The sequence below is a fragment of the Ictalurus punctatus genome, chromosome 10 (assembly GCF_001660625.3).
Source record: "Ictalurus punctatus breed USDA103 chromosome 10, Coco_2.0, whole genome shotgun sequence".
NCBI classification, from domain to species: domain Eukaryota; kingdom Metazoa; phylum Chordata; class Actinopteri; order Siluriformes; family Ictaluridae; genus Ictalurus; species Ictalurus punctatus.
Genome location: NC_030425.2, coordinates 23,413,007 through 23,438,562, shown reverse-complemented (window position 1 = coordinate 23,438,562; position 25,556 = coordinate 23,413,007). Strand labels below are relative to the sequence as shown.

At 38.7% G+C, this 25,556-nt stretch overlaps 1 protein-coding gene and 1 non-coding gene across 2 annotated transcripts in view; one reads left to right on the top strand and one right to left on the bottom strand.

Moving 5' to 3' along the window:
• Positions 1 to 24,924, bottom strand: part of LOC108271228 (CLIP-associating protein 1) — an 80,451-nt gene extending 55,527 nt beyond the window's left edge. Inside the window, exons 1-8 of the mRNA XM_053683180.1 lie at positions 24,739 to 24,924; positions 22,212 to 22,695; positions 5,420 to 5,498; positions 5,113 to 5,216; positions 4,768 to 4,859; positions 4,585 to 4,660; positions 3,667 to 3,764; positions 2,984 to 3,048 (exon numbers count right to left, since the gene is read on the bottom strand). Of these exons, the coding sequence (XP_053539155.1) occupies positions 2,984 to 3,048; positions 3,667 to 3,764; positions 4,585 to 4,660; positions 4,768 to 4,859; positions 5,113 to 5,216; positions 5,420 to 5,498; positions 22,212 to 22,406 (709 nt within the window). The 5' untranslated portion in view covers positions 22,407 to 22,695; positions 24,739 to 24,924. The remainder of the gene's footprint in view (positions 1 to 2,983; positions 3,049 to 3,666; positions 3,765 to 4,584; positions 4,661 to 4,767; positions 4,860 to 5,112; positions 5,217 to 5,419; positions 5,499 to 22,211; positions 22,696 to 24,738) is intronic.
• Positions 5,902 to 6,031, top strand: LOC124628622 (U4atac minor spliceosomal RNA). Its single transcript, XR_006983209.1, has one exon. It is a non-coding gene; the product is annotated as a U4atac minor spliceosomal RNA (small nuclear RNA).
• Positions 24,925 to 25,556: the final 632 nt, after the last annotated feature.

Sequence of the window (25,556 nt, the reverse complement as noted above, 5' to 3'; positions counted from 1 at the left end):
AAGTGTGGCCAATGTGCCTGCCAGTCAAACTGAAGGAGGGTTGGCCAATGTGCCTGCCAGTCCCACTGAAGGAGGTGTGGCCAATGTACCTGTCAGCAAAGGAGGAGTGGTCTGTGCCTGTCAGCTCCCTTAAAGATGGCATCGTCTTTGTATTTATTGGTCCTACTGAAGGAGGTGTGTCCTCTGTGACTGCCAGATCCTTTAAAGGAGGTGTGGCCTCTGTGCTTGTCTGTCCAGTGAAGGAGGTGTGACCTCTCTGAGTCCCTGTAAAGGAGGGCTGGCCTTGGTACTTGTCAGCAATATTGTAGGAGAAGGCTGAAAATATTAGTGAAGGATGTGGCCTCTGTGCTTTTCAGTGTCATCGAAGAAGATGTGGCCTCTGTGTCTGTCAGTTTCAACAAAAGTGGTGTGATCTCAGTAGCCATTTGCAACAGTCAAGGACCTCCTGTGGCCTCCATGCCTGATGCCTGTGCTAGTGAAGGGGGTGTGGCCTCTGTACATGTTATCTATAGTAAAGGGGGCATGGCCTCTGTATCTATCAGTCTTACTGAAGGAGGAGTGGCATCAGTACATATGTCAGTCTTAGTGAAGGAGGTGTGACCAAAGTGCCTGTCAATTTCAGCAGTGGAGGTGTGGCCTTAGTGTCTGTCAATTTCTGCTCCTTATCAACCCGAAAATGACACCAAGCTGAAAAGACCAACTCAGAACCATTTACTAAATAATAAAGTGAATTAACTGTCCAGTTTTTCACCTAATCTTACTATTGTAAGCATAATCCACAATGTATACATAATTAGCCTTTTCAGAGTGAAAGTTATTGAATAGAGGAGAGTTGAATAGAGCAGATTTAGAGAGAGAAACACAGAGGAAGATTATCAATCACACACAGCTCAATACTGCTGTAACACTGCCAATAAAACCTCTGTGTCAGTCCTCTGTGCTGCTAAATACACAAGAGCAGAATTGAGAGTCCCAAAGCACAAGCTGTCCATCTCATTCACACTGAATGTGAACTGTTTACAACCATCTTGAAATAAGGTGCAGAGTGGGATTTCATATGTGTCCAGAAACATACTGATGATCACAACAAAATCTGCATGCCACACAGTGCAGTGAAAACCTTGTTCATGTTCATTACACTACGGTCTACTCAATCACTGCTGATAATGTGTGACGTACGTCTTCAGGTGTCAAAATATACTGAAAAACATCAGCACAAATGGAGAACAAATCTAATCACCTGTTAGGCCACATGAATCTACGGTCTATAGAAGAAATCAATTCCAACCTCGCCTCTTCATACCATTCTGTGCATGGTTCTACCAAAATCCAAAATAATCCAACAAAAGATAAACAAATAGGATGATGATATATATCTACAGTGCCCTCAACGAATATTGGCACCCTTGGTAAATATGAGCAAAGAAGGCTGTAAAAAATTGTTTTTATTATCTAACCTTTTGATCTTTTAAAAAATAATAATAACAACAACAACAATAATAATAATAATAATAATAATAATAATACTCTGCTCTCATGGATATCAAACAATTGCAAACACAGGTTTTTAAAAAAATCTTTGTTAAATATAGGTGTGCAACAATTATTGTCATCCACATGAATTCATATGAGAAAAATATATTTGAAGTATATTCCCATCGATATTAATTTTTTTTTAGTACAACTGGGTGACTAGGAACAAAAAATTGTTCTGCCATGACTTCCTGTTTCACAGGGGTATAAATATGAGGTAACACATAGGCCAAATTCCCTTAGTCATTCATAACAATGTGTAAGACCAAGGAATATAGCTGTGATGTGCAGCAAAAGGTTGTTGAGCTTCGCATAATGGGAAGTGGCTATAAGAAAATAGCACAAGCATTGAAATGCCCATTTCCACCATCAGGACAATAATTAAGACGTTCCAGTCAACTGGAAATGTTATGAATCTACCTAACAGGATGTGTGTCTATATCATCTCAACACACTTTAAGAGGATGGTTCAAGTGACCAAAATATCTGCAAGGATCACAGCTGGAGAACTGCAGAAGTTAGTTGCGTCTTGGGGTCAGAAAGTCTCCAAAACTACAATCCGAAGTCACCTACATCACCACAAGTTGTTTGGAAGGGTTTCAAGAAAAAAGCCTCTACTCTCGTCCAAAAACAAACTCAAGCATCTTCAGTTTGCCAGACACTACTGGAACTTCAAATAGGATCGGGTTCTGTGGTCAGATGAAACCAAAATAGAGCTTTTTGGCAATAAACACCAGAGGTGGTTTTCGTGCACACAGAGAGGTCGCTACATGGAAAAGTACCTCATGCCCACGGTTAAATATGGTGGTGGCTCTTTAATGTTTTGGGGCTGTTTTCCTGCCAGAGGACCTGGACATTTTGTTAGGATACATGGCATCATGGACTCTATCAAATATCAACAGATATTAAATGAAAACCTGACTGCCTCTGCCACAAAGCTTAAAATGGGCTGTGGTTGGATCTTCCAGCAGGACAATGACCCAAAACACACATCAAAATAAACACAAAAATGGTTTACTGACCACAAAATCAAGGTTCTACCATGACCATCCCAGTCCCCTGACTTGAAACCCATAGAAAAGCTGTGGGGTGAACTGAAGAGGAGAGTCCACCAACATAGACCTCGAAATTTGAAGGATCTGGAGAGATTCTGTATGGAGGAATGGTCTCAGATCCCTCGCCATGTATTCTCCAACCTCATCAGACATTATAAGAGAAGACTCAGAGGTAAACCTGTGTTTTGTTTGCAACTGTTTGATATCCATGAGAGCAGAATATTTTTGTGAATTTTTTTTTTTTAAAGACCAACTATACTATGAGATATCTACCAGACTGTACTGTAGTTTGAACAGTATGCAACAAATTGATCAGATTATATGTTTTGCATGGTTTTATCCTACAAACCCCAAAACAAATGCATACAGACACGGGCTGATGTGTAATCACTCACCTGCAGACAGCACCATATTCCCTGACCGCTGTACTTCGTCAAATTTGCTGAAAATGACATTCAACCTAAACAGAAAAGACAGAAAACAGAAAACAACTTCAGCCACACTTACAATGTTAGCACACGGCTGTCTGTTTGTAACTGAGAACTTCAGTCACATGCAGGAACACCAAAAAGGGAACTTCACAACAGGTCGAAAATGGAGCGGCATACTTTGATGTAGGGTTGTGACGATACCATAAACATATCTTACGATACTATACTAGCTGAACTATCACAATACCATCCAAATATTCTGTTAATTCATCACTCAAATCTACAAAGTGAACCAAATTTACAGAAACACAGATATATAGTAGAACAGACAAACCTGGCTATCGAAAAAACTCAAGAACAATCATACAGTTGGCGAGCAACTGATTCAACGTGCCATATATTTCATCCATTGTTTCCTTGAGCAATGAAATCATGCAAAAAAGAAATTGTCCTCAGAGAACTAAGAATGAACACATCATTAGGAATAAATAACTGAATTTGGAAATGAACTCGCTTACGATCAAACACTGCTAATTTTACAGGGTTCGTACAGATGGTTCATAATGAAAATCCAGGACTTTCGAAGACTTTCCAAACACTATTTTTTATTATTATCAATAATAATGATAATAGTAATAAAGTCATACCGTGATTGTGGCAAGCCTTTTTTCCCAAGATCCATTCGCACTCTCTCTCCGACATGTCTGTAGATCTCCACAAGACAGTTCATAGCTCCATCTCGAACCTGGAGGAGAGAATAAAGATTCTGACAAAAACACACCCTTCATTTACATAAATAATTAATTGTTTATTTGAGGAAATGAAGGGAAACACATTAACTAGGCTAATACTAACTAATATGTTCAAATCTTTGCTGTCTGTTCAGTGATTTGTTGGATGGCGCAGTATTTCTGTGAGAAGTTTGTGCTTGGGTGTCACTCTAAGGTCACAGAGGGATATTGCTAGTGCAGTTGCAATGGATTTATTAGGAGAGAAAAAAATGTAACCAACGATCAGATTTCACTATTAGCGCCTAAAATCTTCAAGGTCATATTAATGCGAAATCCAACATAGAATTAGTGGAGAAACAAATGTTGGACTCAAAAATTCCAGAATTCAATGGAGCTACAAGACAAGACGTTCAGGGTTTGACTGATTCTTTAAATGTCATAAATGATATCAATAATTAATCACAAATTATTCCATTTCAATAAAGTCTCCCATTCCATTATTTTCCTTTGGTAACATAGCTGAAATTGGCATGGGTTTTTTGTTTGTTTGTTTGTTTGTTTTTTTAATAAAACCATAAAGAAAATACATTCTTTTATAAAGTAATAAACAAAAAACCTAATATTCAATACTTGTTTATTTTACTCTCATGCACTGCACTTCTTGTTTATTTGAAAATTAGTCTATACTGTATACAAGCCAATATACACCAACATGCAATGTATTTTATGTAGTATATTTTTTGGCCACTAGATGGCGCCCAAAACCAAAGTTTCACAACGAGCCTCGTGAAATTTTATTTCAAACTACAAACACAAAAGACACTCTGTACTCACCTGACTTGTAGGGTCTCCTAAAAGACTGCATATGTGAGGCACAATCTTGCTCAGAGTTAAACCCTGGGCTCCATATCTAAAAAAACAAAAACAAAATCAGCAACAGAAAAAAATATTTTCATGATTTGCAGTTTTAATGCACACTGTAAATGAATGGCAGACTGGACGATGAGTGATACGCACATATTTAGTGTGGAAATAAGGCAGAAACAGACAGCCTCTCTGGTCCTGTTGTTCTTGTGTTTGAATCCTCCCAACATTCGGTCCCATACGTACTACACACGCAAGTTCACATGGTTTAAAACATAAAGCAATAATGATGATATAGTGTATCAATAAATGTCATGCTTTGTGGTTTCTGAAATATATGAGTAACTGTTTGTCTGGCTGTCTATTAGATAATTATCATGGCCCACACAGAATATGATGCCTGTCATTTTATGTGTTAAAAAAAAACTATATAGATCAGACTGTGTGACACTGGGCTTCTTCCTAAATAAATAAATTCACTAGTAAGGTTGTACATACTTGTGGATTGGCAGCTTGATCCATTATTTTTAACAGCAGAGCCTGGGCTTGATCTCTTACTTGGTCTTTGGCATCACCTAAACGGTCTGTTAAACTGGGCAGGACTGAAGACAAAAGGACAAAGAAAACTTACACCTCTTTTTATGACACTGTAAACCTGTATAACGAATCAGGCATAAATGGGTCATCTGGTCTCTAAACTATCTTTTCTATTCATGTAAAATGCATTTTAGATGTAGGAAAAAGTAGAGGGGGACTATCTGTATTAAATATTGTGTAGTTGAAAACAATAAGCAAGGATTTTCACCTGTACCAATTTGGGGTTTAAAGCGATTTTGTAATCTGGTCACTAAAACTGACACAATGTCCATTCCCAGAAGAGCCACCTGAAAAAGAAAGGCATAAAAATATAAAAGTGCATAAATACTCAAAAACATACCCCAAAAAAGATTTGTATTAAACCAAAAGTTTGATGTTTCTCATCAAATATTCAATAACTGAAATGATTTTTCAAGCGTTTGGCTTGTATCAGCTGTATAACCCCGCCCATTTGAGATCTCACTGCTGGTATGCAAATTAGGACAGCAAAGGCTTATGGGTAGGACAGAAATCGCTACTTTACTCGCTGGTATTTCTATAAATATATGCGGGATTTAAAAAATATGACATGGAATAAGTATATTGTGAGCTATAAACGCAGATCTTTGAAAAACAGGATATGAAAAAATCTACCATCGAGTACATTCCGGGGTAAAATGATAAGCTCGGTATTCCGCACGCGCATTTTTAACCTTCCTTGTCTCGGGGTGGTCTGGGCTGTTCAATGAACGTCTAGTGAGAACATCCCTGCTAACACCTGACCAACACATTCAGCATCACCTGAGCGATCTGTTCAGGCTATGGTGCAATTTTTGGAACCCTTTACGGTCTCGTGAAATAAAGACAAAAGAAAACACGTTCATATAGAAACAGCGCTCTCTAGTGGTTCTTTAAAAGTGTAACAGTTCTTGCCTTTCAGATATTGCAAGTCTGAGTGTCTTGTTTCTCTATGTAAAGACACAAGGAATAAACTTCCTTTGTTTTTATGCAAAACAAAGAAAACGGCATCAGACATGCTTAATATATCACTAGCTTATGTATAGAACAAAAATAATAATTTAGTCATTTAAAAATAAAATCATGATTATCGCAGAAATACTAGGCACAAGGAAGAAAGCCCAAATTATTGAAAAACTCCACACTCACTCATAACCCATCATGATTTTGAGATGTGTGAGACAGAGAAACACACAGGCACAGGGACAATGTGTAAGCCTCTATACAGACAGTTACCAGAGCTCAGGATTGTAAGATTCACATCTATATCTGTTGATCCATCCGTCACAATGTGTGCAGGCACATGGTGGGGGACACCCTGGATGGGGTGCCAACCCATTGCAGGGCACAATCACACTTACACACACATTCACACACCCATTCACATACTACAGACTATTTAGAGAAGTCACTCAGCTTACAACGCATGTCTTATGTCTTTGGACTGGGGGAGGAAACCGGAGTACATGGAGGAAACCTACGAAGCACATGGAGAACATTCTTTGCATGTGCCTAAAACTTTTGCACAGTACTGTGTATATGCATGCATATAGAACATATATATGTGTGTGTGTGTGTGTGTGTGTGTGTGTGTGTATATATATATATCCCCGGTGTTGGGGGGTTTGATTCATGGGGCATTCTTGATGAGGCAAACATGCTAACCACTAAGCCACAGTGCTTAGTGGTGTGATGAGTGTGGTGGAGTGAGGCAGCCTGACATGAAGCAGAGTTCCTCTTACTACCCAGAAGTTGATTGTTTTCCAATAATAGCACAACCTGTAGGCTTTTATTCCCCTTACACCACAGACATTTGCCAGCAATTACAATTTTCAATTTATTAATGAACAACATGTCACACTTTTAACCATTTATAGTTACATCGTTATATTTAATGATGCCGAATGGCAGCGGGTCGACTCTTTGATCCTGTTATGCCTTACTTTATAGTAGTTTTAAACAGCTGTTCCCTCACCAGCCATAAAGTCTTGTAATGTTAGCAAGACCCCAGACCAGAAAGCACACTTTCCCATGATGGAAAAAACTCACTGAACGTTACAAAAGCACTGACACTGGAGACACCTTCCGTAAATGTCAAATAATCGTTTCCATACAGAATGCTTTATGGTATGAAAAATAATAGGTTTTTCTTTGTTAAATAAGAACACATTTTAATCCATATATCATATAGCTCAGTTCATGTAGAGAGTCACGGTGTAACTTGATTTGATTTACAGCTGGAGTTATTGTCAGAGCTGCTGTTACAGTACATTCATCAACACCTTCTGACCAATCAGATTTGAGAATTGAGCAACTATATCTATATCTATCAACATTAAGTTAACCTAGGCGTATCTAATGCAATGCTCCCTTGACCATTTCATGGTGTTGCATCTGGGAAAGTCCAGGAGGTCATTACTATATACAAATCCATCTACACTGAGCAGGGATGCTCACACATGCTCATCTTACTAGAACTACCAGAGCCGGTAGTTCTAGTAAGGCAACAGCTTGCTGCAGTTTATTCTTTCCTAGTGTGGATTTCCTGCCCCGAGGGAACTACAGTACAGGCCTCTGAACTAGATCTGTAGATCCCACACATCTGCAGTACAACACACACACATACACACATACCCAGTAGAGTTATATCGGACCTTCAGTTCCGACGGTCTTGCTTATTCAACTTAACTGATGCTTATTTCTGCATAACATCAAGTTATTCACATATTTAATTAAGCTATGAGTACTTAGCATGAGGGTGATACACAGCACCACACCACTCCTCCAGCACCTGTGTGCGTGGACATGTTTTTAAATCTTGGTGGGGAACAAATTCCGCCAGAGGATAGGAATATCAGACAGTCTTAAACTCATGGGGACGTTTGGCTGGTCTCCATGAAAAACCTTAACAATCCAAAAGGTTTCTTTATGGTTAATGGTGTTAAGGTTTGGGTTTGATGTAGGTGTGTGTGTGTGTGTGTGTGTGTGTGTGAAAATAAACTGTAGCAGAGCTGCAAAGGGACTCCTGGCCTCGTTTCTGCATGTGGTGCAGTTACACTTGGTGGAGATGACTGGGTTTCCAGGCCAGCTGTGGAAGAAGAGTTCTGATTGGTTGGATCGGATCAGGCGTCATTAGAACGTTCTAGTAAATTGGGACTAAATAGGTCAAACGGTGACTTGATGACAACCGGCACTCTCACTTTTCACCACACAACATGATTCTTGGGTTTGTAATTTTAGCAACAACGTGGAGGATTATGGGTAATCAGGTGCAGAGCCAAGTCGTGCCGCATTGTCTGGTAGAAAGTCTCTATTAATGTCTTTGGTTGTCTTTGTTAGGTTTATTTGCTAGGATGCACACTGCAGGTTTGTTATACTGAGGAAACAAAATGAACATGTGATTGTGAAGGTTTCATGCAGGAGCATAAAGAACACATTGATAGTGCTGCAAATCTTCAGGTCTTTCAGGCCTTCAATCCGGCTGAACTGCATTCATTATGCGGGCTTCCCCCTGCAAAACCTTACTGCAGTACACACAAGAGCTGCAGCAAGAGTTCTGAGCTCACACACACTCACACACACACACACACACGCACAAAATACGCACAGATAAAGTATCATGCAACATTATCCAAGCAGTACATTTCCACATACCAGCGTCAATGTTTTAAAGGGAACTTGAAGCATTTTGGTGTAAAGTGAAGGCATAAATCATAAAATGAACACATCCTTAAAATTCATAGATATCATTCTTAGGTCACATGAAAATAAAATTACACGAAATCAGTTTAATTAAGGTTTAATCAGTTAGAATCATAATTATGGGACTTGAAGAGTTCCAGTGAATACCATGAAAAATAGCTGTATCACTTCTGTATCACAGCTGTATTATCACTTCATTTCTGAATTTTAAGACAAAAAAAATGTTCTGGCACAAGTGCATTTTATAGTCATTTTACAGAGCAGAAGAGAGTGACTCATGGTAATAGGGACTGGACTTATTTCATTCCCATGCTGTAAGAATGCATCTTTGTGGTATATACAGGGTGTCCCAAAAGTCTCCATACATGGGGGAAATAAAAATTTTTTAGCAGAATGTCTATACGTAGTTTATATAATATAAAAAAAATTTCAGGCAGCCTTTAACAAAAGAAGAACGCATTGAAATCATTCTCATGGTGGGATCGGGAAGCTGTCGCAAGGTTGCGATGGATTTTAACAGGAAACATGACAAACACCTCACACACCACACTGCTGCCAAACTTATTATTACAAATTAACGAATTCAAAAAGACTAAAGTGTTGCGGTCCAACCGAGAAGTGGACTTCCACGAACATCCACTGAAGAAGGCACAACTGACGTGGTTCTGCCACACATAGTCCATGATGAATGGAGAGTTTTGGGAAACCCTGTAAATGCATCTTTTCTTACTTTTCCCTTTTTTGGTCACCTGCCAATTCCCACACATCAGCCAAGTCTCCCCTATCATATGACAGCTACCAACCACAGAGGGTGAAAGCTAACACGTGCTTCCTCCAAGACAAGCACATCTTTTTGACCTGCTTCATCACAGGGCAGCAAAACAACATACTCAGAGGAAAGCACTATCTGCCCTCTTCCACATACACGAGCTTACAGATGCCCACGATTGGCTAGTGTCACTGTGATTGACAGAAGAGTGAGAGTATGACATCCTTCCCACCTATAAAGCACGGCCCAGTCAGTGAACCAACCCTAGCCACTGGAGGGTTGCACGAGTCAGTGCACTCTCAGTGCCAGTGGTCCCAAGCCTGGGAAATGGGGAGGGTTGCGTCAGGAAGGGTATCCGTCGTAAAACTTGCGCCAGATTTAAAATATGCAGATGGGTGATCCGCTGTGGCGACCTTGAACGGGAGCAGCCGAAAGGGGCGGGGCTCCGGAACACAAATGGTTGAAGCATGGTCAGGGTTCGACCTTGCGATCTCCTAACGATCGGGTGAACGCTTTTTGGTTGTGTTACTCAGGATTCAATCAGAAAAACTACAATGACAACTTATTTGTTTGTCTTTGTATATAACGTCTTGCAAAGCTGCTGCCCATGTGGCTGTGGTTTCCAAACTCCGTGAGTCTGTTTCTATTTGTTTATTTGTTTGCTTCAGCACTGAGTCTCAAGTAAAAGTCCAGAAGCAATCAACAAAAAATAATCTTTCCATAAATGGAGCTGTAACATTTATTTATCCTATTGTGCAGGTAAAGCTTTTCCATTCACACTACTTGCAACTGGACCATCATATTAATATAAACATGCATTACCACTGCATACAATAAAATACTAACTCAGTGAAATAAGCTTAGTGTGCGAAGAAGCCACTTACCATGTGGCAGGTTTAAAAAGAATATTTACTAAAGTTAACACCTGGAATTTAAACACATTCAGAGTGAAAATGAAGATGCGTGAGAGAGACAACACAGCCTGTGTTATAGAACAGCTAAAGATATTTCTGCCATTAAGTTTTGTCAAAGGTACCAACACAGTGGGCTTTATGAAGTCATAATCAGCTCTCAGGAATTAAAGGACTCGCTTGTTTTATGTGTCGAGTGTTTGAGCTGTGAAATACACATCTCTATATGTCTTCGACCAGTAAAATAAGTACCATAATAAGAGTGTCTTTCTGTGGTGACCCGCTTTCACAGGTTATTATGTCAAGGCAGCCAGATGTCGATGATGCAGATAGTGTTTGATCTGAGGAACTGCTTTTGGCTAAATAACATATGTAAATGAACGTGTCTAGATAAGTCAATGCTGGTTCATGTTTAGAAAGATGGAGTTGATCTCTTATATTTATCAGCTCTGATACCATATTTTTTCCCAAGAAAAATACCTTGATTTATTCTATGAATACGCAAACTGAAAACAGCAGACATGCACATCAAATTCAACTGGAAAAACACCGTTACAATGTCTGAATTCGCATACTGGATCATAATTGGCTCTCGAAATTTATGATGTAATGACGGTCAATACTTAGTGGAAATTTTCGGAATGAACACTCCAATGAATCCCTCATTCAAATGTTTAATCATAAAAATACAATTTCATTTCTATGGTTCATGGTGAAGTTGTGCTATATTAACTGACAGTAGTGTACTATCGACAATTTTAGCAAATGTGTGCAGGACGTGTGATCACAGGTTTAGCACACCCTTACACAGAGTGTTACTGAGTATGACTGAGTTAACGAAACCTATCCTGGGATGTTGGAACAGTGCTGCTGTTAGCTCATGGTGGCCTTGTTGTTGGTCTGTTACCCACTTGGAGAGCAGCTGATCGGTAAGTGAGGTGATTTCTTCCTCTATAGCTATCGAGCAGAACATAATACAGGGAAAATTGTAGCTTAGTAGCAATAAATCCCAAGACTGACACAAGTCTTGGAGCAAAGTCATTCACCCTGAACCAGCACCGGGATTCTATACTTTAGCTGACCTCACACTCTCTAACCAAAATATTACTGAGGTGCAGAATTGTAAAGCAAGGAGAGCTAGAAACGGGTTGGGAAGTATAACCTTCTCTATTTTGACTTTTAAGAATGTGTCATGCACTTGGAGACTGCACCATCTCAGAGAACAGCAGGCTTTACAGACTGAACACAGAGTCAGAGATGTCTCAGAGTATCATGTATCATGTTACCCGCAGCCCAAGGATGAAAAGTTGGAGAGTGAGATAACTTCATTACTGCACTAAAGAATGATTTTCAAGCCTCTGCTTTTTATGTTAACCCACAGTTAACAGTGGGTAGCGCTGCCACTTCACAGATTCTAGAGCCCCTGGTTTGATCAGTTTCAAGATTCTGAAGCTTGTGGCCAGAAAAGTGTGGAGCATCTGAGATGAAGGTGCTTTGTGAGATGTCCCATCTAGTGTGTATTCCCGCTCATATCCAGTGCTTCCAGGATATGCTCCGGATCCACCATGACCCAATATAAAGAGAATACTAGAATAAAGAAATAAATTTGTTAAATTAATAATTTGTCCTTAGTATTGTGAGTAGTGCTGGGCAATTTTTACGATTCATTTGGTCAGTTTGGTTAATTTAAATTAATGTTTTAACATGACTTTATATATATATATATATATATATATATATATATATATATATATATATATATATATATATATATATATATAGAGAGAGAGAGAGAGAGAGAGAGAGAGAGAGAGAGAGAGAGAGAGAGAGAGAGAGATAGAGATAGATATTTAATCTGTCGATTATTTCTTCGATTTAATCGATTAGTTGGATTAAGAGGCCAATTTTTATTTTCTGTATTTAAAAAAAAAAAAAGTTATTTCACATTCTGAAATATACACATTCTGTATCTTTGTGGGCTGTGCTATATGCAGGGGCAGTGGTGACTTGGCGGTTAAGGCTCTGGGTTACTGATCAGAAGATCGGGGGTTCAAGCCCCAGCACTGCCAAGCTGCTGCTGTTGGGCCCTTGAGCAAGGCCCTTAACCCCCTCTGCTCCAGGGGTGCTGTATCATGGCTGACCCTGTGCTCTGACCCCAACTTCCTAACATGCTGGGGTATGCAAAAAAAAAGAATTTCAGTGTGCTGTAATGTATACGTGATTAATAAATACTCATTATCATTATTATTTGGAAAACAAAGAAATAACTGATTGTCCACAAGCTTTAAAGCTGAAGTTAAATCACTATATTAAAAATGCTAAAAAAAAAAAAGAAAGAAAAACAAAAGCACAAGCTAAGTGTTAACTGCTAAGAGGTTGAATGTTCTGCAGTAACACACATGTTCACTCATATGAACACAGTAACATGTTACTTTATTCTGTAAGTGTACGACACTTCTTACATTCATATACAATTACATGTTATAACCCCATTACAGTTACTGCTCTCAAACACACAATACTTTAGCTTCTAAATATAGCATCAAACAACATATTTGATCAAAATGAATATTTTAGTCAGAGTTATTGCGCTTCCTTTCTATTGCATGCTGTTTGATTGACGCGCATGCGTGGACTCGTGCTCATTCAGTGAAGTTTAATGAAGACTCGCTTGCTGTCAGGACGAGCCTTTATGTAAAATGGAAATACTGGCGTGAATTGTTAATGTTTACAGATAAGGATATAAAGGTAAAAATGTCATTTCTGCGCTGACAAAAACATGTTTGGTACACATTAAACAGCACACATTTGTCGCAGTGTCTGACACTACAAGCCACTTTAATACACTTACAAGTTTGTTTGAAGCGCTTAGTATAAAACACCCATGTTATGGACGACCTGGATCATGGGTGGGTGGGTGGGGGGGTTATCCACAGTGACAATACAAACCCAACTAATCCATACTCAAATTTGTTGTTGATTATTTTAATGATCCATTAGTAGTTGTAGCCCTTATAAAGTTTAAACTAATATGAAGGAAAAACACAGTCTTCTTAACTTGATAAATGCCTCCTACAGCTTGCGCTACTCCCAAATACAAGTTTAAAATTTTTACATCACATGTTTATTTCTGACTCTGTGCTGATTTGACGTCACTCCTCAAACAGGGAAAGAACTCGGAGTTCAGAAGAAAACCAAAAGTTGACTTCTCAGTTGCGGTGACATTTCATGTCAAGAAAACCCCATTTACTCTGTGGAGAAAGAAGGGTTCACTAAGTTGTGCAGAAATATTAACAGCACTATCTACAGCAAATAGTGCAATGTTTGTTTGTTGTTTAAATATCCTTTATTTAATAGAACCACTGTTTTGCACTATTTGCTACAGATGGTGCTGTTACTATTTTTGCACATCTAAATTTTCCAAAGTCCGTTCTAATAAATAAAAAAATTCAAAGATGAGTTGCATACTTTTTCAACTGCATAATGTAAGAACAAGAGAAATTGAAATCGTAATCAAGAATCATTCATAAAGTTGAAAAAAAAATTTATATATATAATTTTTTTTTTTTTTTTTTTTGCAATATTGCCCAGCCCTAATTGTGGGTATCATCTATCATCTGATGTTGGTACTTTAATAATTCCAGTGTTACTCATCACAACAAGTAAATGATCGAAAGCTACAATCTATTTTTGTGCCATATATTTCCATTTCCTATCTTTCCTCATTAAATATATTTAATATTTTTATAGGAATAAAATCACAGAAATTCGAATTTCAATAATGAAGTTCCACTGTATTGATGGTGCTAAACAAAAAATTATGACACATTGAGTTTTCAAGTATCGTGATACATTGCTGCCATGTCACCACCTGTACATCCCACACACGAAGACCTGGAACTTATCTCAGTCCCTATATCGGAAACAAGAGAGCATGAGAACTCAAGAGCATTATAAATCTCATAACATAGTCACAAAATTACACTTTGAGACCTTACAGGGTCTTTTCACAGAGATGCTTTTGATACAACCTAAAAAAAAAAAGTCAATGATTTCACCTTTTCTGAGTCTGAACTACATAAATTCTATAAATTAGCTGTGTTCAGGAGCTGATTCGTTTATAGATGAAGGTTTGAAGTTAAACCAGTAACTGGGCTGTAACTGCCAAGTTCATACCCAGCTGCAGCAATTTTCCATTTGGAGTTTATCGAGTTAGCAAATCTGTCTGAACCACTATGTATCATATGTTTAGAATACCTAGCTGTTTGCAATAAACCTGCAAATTTACCCTGAATCAATAACCCATATACTGGAAGGGCTGAAAATGCTCAAGCCATGAGAGGAAAGAAACCAGACAAATAACAAGAAGAAACTGGAGGAACGGATCACTGCTTTTACACATCACACATCATGTGGCTTTTCCAAGCCCCTTGTCTCAGCTATAGCACAGTCTGAAATTTCCTGCCGTATTTATACTCATAAATGTAGTGCAAGTTAGCATTAGTGCAGAAACAGCACTAGCTCAATACAGTTAATGTGTTGCAAATATATAAAACCTGTTTTTTCTTATCAATTATGGATCTATAATTATGAAGTAAATACCCATATTTTCACTTCACAAAAACTGCCTAATCGTTTATCATGATTTACATCATTATTTCACAATATTGTATTTATGATATTATGTTTTCCTGTACCTGTGCTGGGAATACCCTGAAATTGACAAGAGGTTAGATAGCTAACGGTTCAGTCAACAAACTTGTGGGCATACCTGTGGAATATACTGTACAGCTGGAAAAAAAAAAAAAAAAAAAAACACCTGGAAACAAATGCAGGTGTGTAATAGACTCCCTGACTGTTTGCATCGCTGCTGTCAGTTGTTATAGACATGCCCCTAAGAGTCTTTTACTCAGATTACTTATTACTGTTCCGTAATGATGAAACAATGGAAAAGTAATTAAACAAGTGTCAGTCCGTTTCGAGATTCTGAAGCTTGTAGGGAGAAAAGTGTACAAAGCACATAGTGTTTGAGGCCAAGAATATAAACTGTAAACTTTTATGTAAACTCATTTATTCATTTTTTATTTGCTGGACCATTATCTTGAATGTTTATAGGCTAGGTTTGTCATAACAAGCCAAACAATTCTTGTAAACTACAGGGTGTCCCAAAAGTCTCCATACATAGGGGAAATCAACACTTTTTAGCAAAATGTCTTCCAAAAGTTTTTATGCTTATTTTTTATTATATACATATATACATATATATATCTGCATGGGTTTCCACCAGGTTCTCCAATTTCTTCCCACCTCCCAAAAACATGCCAGTAGGTAGACTAGCAACTCTAACTTTCCCCTAGGAGTGAGAGTGTGTATGTGTGGTGCTCTGAGATGGTCTGGCGTCTCGCCCAGAGTGTTTTTCTGCCTAGTGATCATGGGAGTCCACCACAACTCTGACGTGGTTAAAGCAGTTACACAATGTGAATGAATGGATGAAAGACCATCTCAGAAAGGCTCATTCAATAACAGCTGGTGTTTACAAAGTCTCCAATACCAAATGTGAACTACTCATTCACAACTAGCCCAAACATGCTGCATAATCATAACTGTAATATATAATGGGACTGAGTAGGGTTGGGCGATGGATGGATTGGGTAATGGATGCTGTTGTCAAATCAACAGCATCCATTCAGTACCATTTAATTTGTAATAATTAAAAACATTTTTTTAAAATATCTCACCATACCAACAATATTTCAGAAAACTGTAGCACATAAATATGAACATGATATCGATTAACCATGATACTCCTGAGATACCAGTGATCTTGACCGCTTCTGCTCTCCGGACCTGCCTGATCCATCCTGATGACCTACTTCTGGTTGTAGTTCTCATCAATTGGTTGAGTTACATGCTGCTGCTGAGGATGGTCCCACATGGTGCAGTCTAAAGAACATTGAGATTGCTGAGGATGGTACCAATGAAAAACCATATGGTGGCTTTGGACCTCAGTTCATATGAACAGTTATGCTATGATGGCTAGGACTATAATTGCTATGACAGTTATGCACTCATGTCTCCCTCAGTAAACAGTGGATAACTTCAACAAAACAGACTTCATGTGAAAACCGTATTGAATTTTCCTGGTTACACAGTTGCACTATTTGACCATTGACACTATTAGCACATTTATAGAAGGGATTTACTTATTTATAATCGCACGATGGATCCCCTTTTGAGTCTGGTTCCTCTCAAGGTTTCTTCCTCATATCGTCTCAGGGAGTTTTTCCTTGCCACCATTGCCTCTGGCTTGCTCATTAGGGATAAATTCATACATTTAAAATCTATATCCTGAATTTATATATCTCTGTAAAGCTGCTTTGGGACAATGTCCATTACTAAAAACACTATACAAATAAAACTGAATTGAATATCACTATTATATCAATAGATCGTCCAGCCCTAGGACTGAGCAACATGCTGATATGATATTGCTATAATATATATATATATATAACATCTTAATTTCACCCATCTGTGGAAAAAGCCACACTACACTGTTTATTTGCAGCACAGAGATGCCTGGCGTTCTCCACTCGCTCGTATTGAACTGTCATTTCAGTGGCAAATTCAGCGCTGAGCTGTGTGTACGGGTGACAGTGATCTACAGTCTCTCTTCTCCTTCAAGGTCATCATGTCCATCTGGAATACTGAATCCATGAAGGCTGCCACTGCAATCACTTAAAAATGCTAATGCAACATGAGCAAACTCTGACTGACTCATAAAACAATCAATGAATATTTCATTACTCAGTATTCGGTAGACAGAAATGACTTCATAATAGATTGCAGGTACTTTTGAGCATTAAAGACAGATGTACACGAGACATGTGCAAGACTCAACATGGGCATTACAACATTTGTCCTTTCCAGTACTGGTTATACTTATTTGACACACAACAATGAGAGAACTGTGCCCTGGTGCCTTTGTTTGGTCTAGATAGGCATTGCTTATCATACTTTCACAGATATTTCTTTTATTTTAATGTTTTTTTGCTGTTGTGAATAAGGCTTTGTCATCCTCACGGGCACAAATGGAAAAATTTATGAAAACTGTCAAATACCCGAGAGGTAACAAGTAATATAATCCCTCCATTTTCCATACCGCTTATTCTACACAGGGTCACAGGGGAGCCTGGAGCCTATCCCCAGGAACTCGGGGCACAACGTGGGGGACACCTTAGACACAGGGTGCCAATCCATCACAGGGTACAATCGCACATACATTCACACACTATGGACAATTTGGAAATACAATGCATGTCTTTGGACTGGGGGAGTACCCAGAGGACACCCCAGAAGCATGGGGAGAACATACAAAACGTCCTAGTGCAGTTATACTAAATATAAGCACTCTTGGAACACTGTTTGACCAATCAGATTAGTGTAGCGGAAGTAAAGCTGTTCCTTTACGGTTTCCAAAACTTAAAAACAAGTCTTCAGGACAGAGGACTTTGTGTGTTCTGTTTTCTCAGTAATATGACAAGCTACATTTTTGTCTTAGCTTCAAGAGAGAAGAAACAGTGGCGAGGGAATGACAACTGCTATAACGTAAGTAATAACAGGAACTACCTCGTCTCGTGGACGTTAAATGTAATTAAAAATGGATAGAAATATTGTTAGCATTGACAAATTACTACAAGTGAAAAAGAATCAACTTCAGGGCCCAATCGTTGAATATTTTCCCATAACTGAGCAGCCCCAAGTTTTATTCGATCTGAACAGCTAGTGGTAGTGGATTTTTAGACGCTGTTATAAGTGTTACTAAATGATTTACAACATGCAACCAAACAAATTCTGCTGTGGAAATGACCACTGACAATCTCACATCCAACATGCTCCTTTTCACACATAACAAACGAGTGTGCATATCTAACATTCATGCAGGATGAAGGACGTGCCTGAAGAGGAGGATAAAGAAACACAATGCGAGCGCACACACACAGTATGCTGTAGTTTATCTGCAGAGTCATCATGAGGTCAGTGTTGTTCAGATGACACAGTGGGAAGTCTAACCCCACACAGTGACGTGACACAACAAAGCAGCTGAAAGTCTATCATTTTCAATAGGTGACGAATGGGAGTGAGAGACAGTGTTAGATTTCCTTTTATCCCCTAACTGGGAAATATTATCTGCGTTTTATGGTTGCGTACATTCATTCCTACATAACCAAAAACAGAACAGTGTCCTTGTTTTCATGTTCTACAGTATTTTAGTACATCAAGCCCTTTACGACTATAAAGACAGACATCTGTACTTGGAAGACATCTTGGAAGACATCTGATTGGTGATCAAATTTGTGTTATGTGCCTTCTATAACTACACTATAAAGCCAAATGTTTGTGGACACCTGACCTGACCGTCATAACCATGTGCTTGTTGAACATCCCATTCCAGATGTTGTCTCCCTTTGCAATTATAATAACCTCCACTTTTCTGGGAAGGCTTTCCACTAGATTTTGGTGCATGATTGTGGGGATTTGTGTTCATTCAGTCACAAGAGTATTAGTGAGGTCGGGCACTGATATCGAGTGAGGAGCCCTGGGGTGCAGTGCGTGTTCCAGTTCATCCCAAAGGCGTTCATTGGGGTTGAGATCAGGGAGGTTTGTGGAAGGCCTACATATGGGTGTGATGGTCATGGTCAGGTGTCCACACATTTCTGGCTATATAGTGTAGCTTCTGTTCTAGCTGGTTAGTTATTGCATTATCCTGATGCTACCAGTGAAACCATGGCAACCGGTGAGAAAGTAAACATAGGAATTTCCACATGCAATGAGTATAGAGCGATTCGAGCAACGTGAGGTGAAAAATCTTTCCATACACATACAGCATGTACAACAATGAGACTAGTTTAAGGCTTTGTAAGAAGTCGGACAGGTTTGGGCCTGTGCAACAAAGCTCAAGTTTACTTAAGCTTGAAGCTGTTCCGCTTGGTAATCCACTTTACATCAAAACTCATCTTTAACAAAAATGACACAAAAGCATAATGAACAAATCATTCAAAAACCTCATCATGCATCCTCAATCAGTACAATGACAAGCACAAAACACCAGTGAACAGGAGGGAGTCTGAGTAAACACTCTGATCTGTGATCTCCGAGACAAACTGAGCTACAATTTGTAATGATTTATACTAATATGCTTGTATTTCCTCATTTTCATCACCCTAATTTCTCCATCTGGGGATTAATAAAGTATTATCTTATTTGTAAGTCACTTTGGATAAAAGCTACGTGAATAAATGAAAATATAAACATAATATGGTGCAACTTTACGGAGCGCTGCTATCAAAATAAAAAACCCACAGAACTCTAAATGTAATTTCCAGGCAATATTTCTCACTCCTCGAATACTTTCCGCTGAACTTATAATATTCAACACAGCCTCTTTCCATGACACACTTTGAGGTCACACAGTTTACAACTAAAAGCAGGTTATACTATTTCAGCATGTTAAAGCTGGAGTACTGGATCTGTTCTTTTTCCTCCCCCTTTCATCTACACTACATAACATACTTAACTTTTCTTATAAAAGATTCAAATTGATTTTTGAACATCATGTGCATCCTAGTTGTAATGTTTTATGCTGGGTAGGACTCTAAAACAATGAAGATATACTGGATATTAGATACCTAACAGATGCATATCAGAGAAAATGGGATTTTTGCATTGCTTTAATAAATGTTATATACATACAGTATGAATTATTTTTAATGCTCAATAAATGAATGAATACGGAATAGGAACAGATTCAGTCTCATCAGTCCGTACGGGATTTCACAGGGGTTTTTTTTTTTTTTTTTTTTTTTTTTTGGGGGGGGGGGGGGGGGGGGGTTGTTGCAGCCAAATATGCTTGAATTTGCTGCGACTTATTTCAAAATTTGTGATGAAATTTGCAGAGTTTTTTAGCGAAATTGCAGTTACACAAAATTTGTTTTGTCTTTCGCAGTGATGTTTTTTAGTAAATGAGACATTTCAGCTCTACTCATGTTCGACGCACGTGAAACAAAGAGGGCTTTGACTGAACGCGTGTTGTGATGCCGTCATATGACGTGTCTTGGACAAAATCTGTAGAAAATCTGCGTAATTTTGACAAATCGCAAGCTCCTCCAAATATTGCGGAGTGCTCGATTTTGCATGAACATCTGCGGTCACAATATCACAAAAACCTGGAGGGACTGATTAGTGAATTTGGATAACACTACAAAATGGCTGCATCCCAAAGTGCACTATGTGGTAAAGAGGGAATTCTGTTGTTCTCAATCTGCATCGTTTTGTACAATCTAACTGTAGATATTTGTGTAACAGCAGTCAGACTTTAAAGATTGAAACTATTTTGTTCCTTACTATCATTATAGAAAATTTCGGTCGGGACACTAGGAACATGTCCACACAACTTTTTTTATATGGCTGATTTTATCAGCACCACTACTTGAAAGTGTAGTTGTTGTTTTGGGTTTTTTTTTAACATTATCAGCAGAAACTGTCCAAACACTTTACCTGAAACATATTATTATATGGTATTATATACCATAACATTAAACCATAAATCCGTTCATTTTCTGTACCTCTTATCCTACACAGAGTTGTGGGGGGGCCTGAAGCCTATCCCAGGGGACTCGGGGCACAACGTGGGGGACATCCTGGACAGGGTGCCAACCCATCGCAGGGCATAATCGCGCACACACACACACACACACACACACACACACACACACACACACACACTCACACTATCTCACACCCATTCACACACTATGGACAATTTAGAAATACCAAATAGCCTACAATGCATGTTTTTGGACTGGGGAAGAAACTGGAGTACCTGGAGGACTCCCCCAAAGCACTGGGAGAACATGCAAGCTCTGCGCACCCAGAGCGGAGGAATAGAACCCCCAACCCAGGACATGCGAAGCCACCATGCCACCCCATTAGACCATGTTATACATCATTTGTATTATTAAAATCATGATATTATGGCATAAGCAAGGAATAAAACACAATGTAATGTCATCAAGAAATCAACAACAGAATGGTGTGATGCAACCTGATGCAAATCGGAGTTACTGTAACCACCCCGGCGCTGATTATTTTCCAATAACAGCATGTCCTGAAGCATTTTTTTCCTCTTATACTAGTTATTTTGCCAACAGTTACAATTTTTATTAAGAACTACACATCATACTGGACACAAATCCAGAGCTTCATCGTTAAATAAATCTGGAAACTGTGTTTTATATGTAAATTAGTCTACTCCAGGAGCAAGAACTCTTTTAAACAGCACTATGAGCATAAATCAGAAGCTGCTGCTGAGACACTTCAAGACTGCAAAGCCCCAGTGTCTAAGTATGTAAGTGAACTCCATGTTTCCTTTCCAGGAAACTTATCGCCTAAAATCAATAGCCATTTTCATCTTAATCATGTGCTGCATTTCTGCTGAGGTGTGATATCCAAATATAGTGCACCACTTAGCTACCTCCATACGCAGTCATCTAAAGGAGCATGTGAGCCTTTTCATCACGCTCAAATGAATATTTTTAAGAAAGCGAAATCATTTTATTCACCTTGAAGTTGCTAGAGTTGACCCATGAAGTAGCCAGGCCATCCACCATCTTGTCGAGCATGGTCTGATCGTGCTCCAGATCATGTGACTTCTGCCTGTCCAGAATGTAGTCTATGATCTCTTGTCCGACCTGGAGTCGTCGTCCCAGGTCTTTCTGCATCACCTGTCCCACAATATATTCCATATTGGCCTCCATGTTTCCTTACGATCGAACCAGTTATAGACCAAAACTCGCATAAAAAAGGCAAGCAGACGCTGTGATCTGTAATAACGATGTGCAAAAACAGCACTTTATTCCAAAAAGGATCTCCCTTTATTTACAGGCCTGTGGCACGTGGGCACCATATGTCAGCTCAGAGCGATTACAGCAAATAGTTCAAACACTGGGAACAGAAAGACTTCAGGGATTCATCTATGATGGAGAACGAACGTGACGTCGGTTCCAGCATTCTCCTGCAGATCAACTCACAGTCTTCTAAGGAAAGCTGAAACAGAATGGTTTAGAGTTTATAAGGACAAGGTATACAAGTATGTCCTCCTAACACACAGGTTGCATTCTAGTGCCCAAGGATAAAAATATAATGTACAAATATATTGTTTAAAAAAATACAATAAAAGTGAGCCATCAATGGTGCTGTTATGTTACGGACATCACACCAGTGGTAAGTACAGTTACTTTTATTCTACAATTCTGGGTATTTTAAACAACTCTGCTTTCATCATCTCAAAATGATGGGTTACTTTTCCCTTCTTTGCCCAAATATTAGCAGAGTTTGCATGTTCTCCCCGTGTTTCAGGGTTTCCACTGGGGTACTCCGGTTTCCTCCCCAGTCCAAAGACATGCGTTGTAGTCTAACTGGCATTTCCAAATTGTCCATAGTGTGTGAATATGCCCTGAGTTCCCTGGGAACTCACGAGTGTGTAGGATAAGCAGTATAGAAAATGGATGGACGGTAGAGGAATAAAACACTTCAGGACATGCTGTTATTAGGAAATAATCAACTTTGGGAATCACATTACCCCACTGTTCATTATTTTCCTATAACAACATGAACTGTTGTCTTATTCCTTACTTAAAGTCCCTGTGAAGTGCCTTAAACACGAAGCATTATTCGATGTGTTGACATACGGTAATTTCCACTGAAATAGGAAGTCAGAGCAGGACATATCGACTGGCTCCTCCCCATTTTTAAATAGCCAATATCGTTTAGCTTAACTCATAACCAGGAAACTTACAACTGTTGGGGGAGGGACACTTTTGATTGGACAGAAAATCTGATGAGAAGCTGAAGTGCAGAATGATGTCATCAAAATTGCTGATCCGTATCGGTGGTAGAGAGGGAGTGTAAATTTTGAATGCATACATCTTCTAAATATGAATTTTGTCACTGTTTTGGAGCACACTAGCTTATAGAAAACTTTAAGGCTAACATATTCATACTGAAATTCATTTTGATTTCACGGGGACTTTAAAAGTACGGAAAATTAATCATATCTACTAAACATTATCAAAAACATCTTTAAGTGTCCCAGATCACCAACAAAATTAGTCATTAATATCGAGCTCCGTAACAAAACTTCGACATGTACGAAGGCAATAAAAAGACAAAATTATCTTTTAATCTCACTGACACCTAAACAATCATGCATGTGACCAATTTTAATATAAAACATCATTTAGGAACTCGCTCCCTAAATGAAATTCCCAAGTTCCATGTCCATGCATCTGATTGAGAATTCCCAAGTCCATGCATCTGATTGAGAATTCCCAAGTCCATGCATCTGATTGAGAATTTGGACACAACTCTCTAAAGGAGGAAAAAACAGCTCAGGACTAAAGTTGGGATATTGGACAAATAAATTTATTCTCAGGGCTGCAGAAGAACAACATGCATGCTGTGGTCAGTGAATGTATCTACCCAAAAACACAGTAGTGCTAAAACAGTGTTTTACAAACTCTCAATTGTTTCACACAAGTGGAAGCAGATTAGTTGCATTTGTGCACGCGATCATTAATAAACTCCCCATTAACAAGCTGTACTTGTAAATGCAGATCTCACCTTAGCTGCAGTAGATTTCTTATTACAGATGGTTCCCAGGCATATGATTTAAAATGCAATTCAGGTTTGTTTTGGTGCAAAATCCTTATAAATTCAGCTCATGCACCAATCAAATGTTCAATTTACTGGGCTTGATTATAAACTCCAGTACTAGCCGTGATCGTTTTACATTGAAATGCAATACTCAGAAACCATTCTCTGTTTGTTGTTGTTATTGTTGATGTTGTTGTTGTTGTTGTTCTTGTTGTTGTTGTTAAACAGTTCAATATCAAGAAGTCATGCAGTTAGCTGTAAAGGATTGCTAGCTAACTTGCTAGCTAGCTACAGAAATACTACTTTCATTGGTTAGCTTTGTTTCAGCTCACTTGAAAAAGCATTTCTGACAGTTAAGGAAGCGAAGCCGTTTCTTCTAGAAAAAAAATTATCATGGATCCCAAAAACAGCAACACAGGCTGTAAACAGACATACCTGCCATGTCAGTCCTCTGCACTGAGCATCACTGGGTTTGTTGATTATCAGATATTTCTGCAGCGAGCAGGCAGCGCTGCTCATCTCCGCCCCGAAGCGCCCGTTTGGAATAAAGGCTAAACTGCGCATGCGCCAGTAGTAGCGCGTTTGCACGCGTTATTTTTTCCAGCAGAACTGGCGCAAATCCTGCCTCCTGCATTACGATTGGCTGCGAGGCAGCATGTTGGTCGTACACCCAGACTTTTCGCTGATTGAACAATTCACCGTTTTGTGAATATGAACGAGCCAATCCTGGCGAACAAGGCGGAACCTTTCAGGACTGCACGGTAGGTTATGAGATAACGCCCTCTAGCGCTAGAAAATGTTTTGGTACATTGATGTAGCGATGGGAGTAAGGAAGCTTTTCGAAACTCTGAACCAATTGATTCGCAAAATGATTCACTGATATGAATCACTCGAAACACCACACGCTGATGCCACCTGCTGGTGAAACCGTTGTAAAAGCAACGAGAACTCAGTCAAAACATGACACGTTTTAAAAAACAATTGCAAATGTGTAATGTTTTATATAATAAAAGTGTATATATATATATATATATATATATATATATATATATATATATATACATATATTTATATATAATATACAAAAATTATAATATCAAATGTAATAATATCATACAAGTGTAATGTTTTAAATATAATTTACAAATAAATAAATATCATTATATATTAGTGCTTGTATTTTGTGTTTTTCAGTTACAGGCTTGGCTACTCAGACCATTTAGACACAGTTAACTGTCACTCTCCCTTTTTAA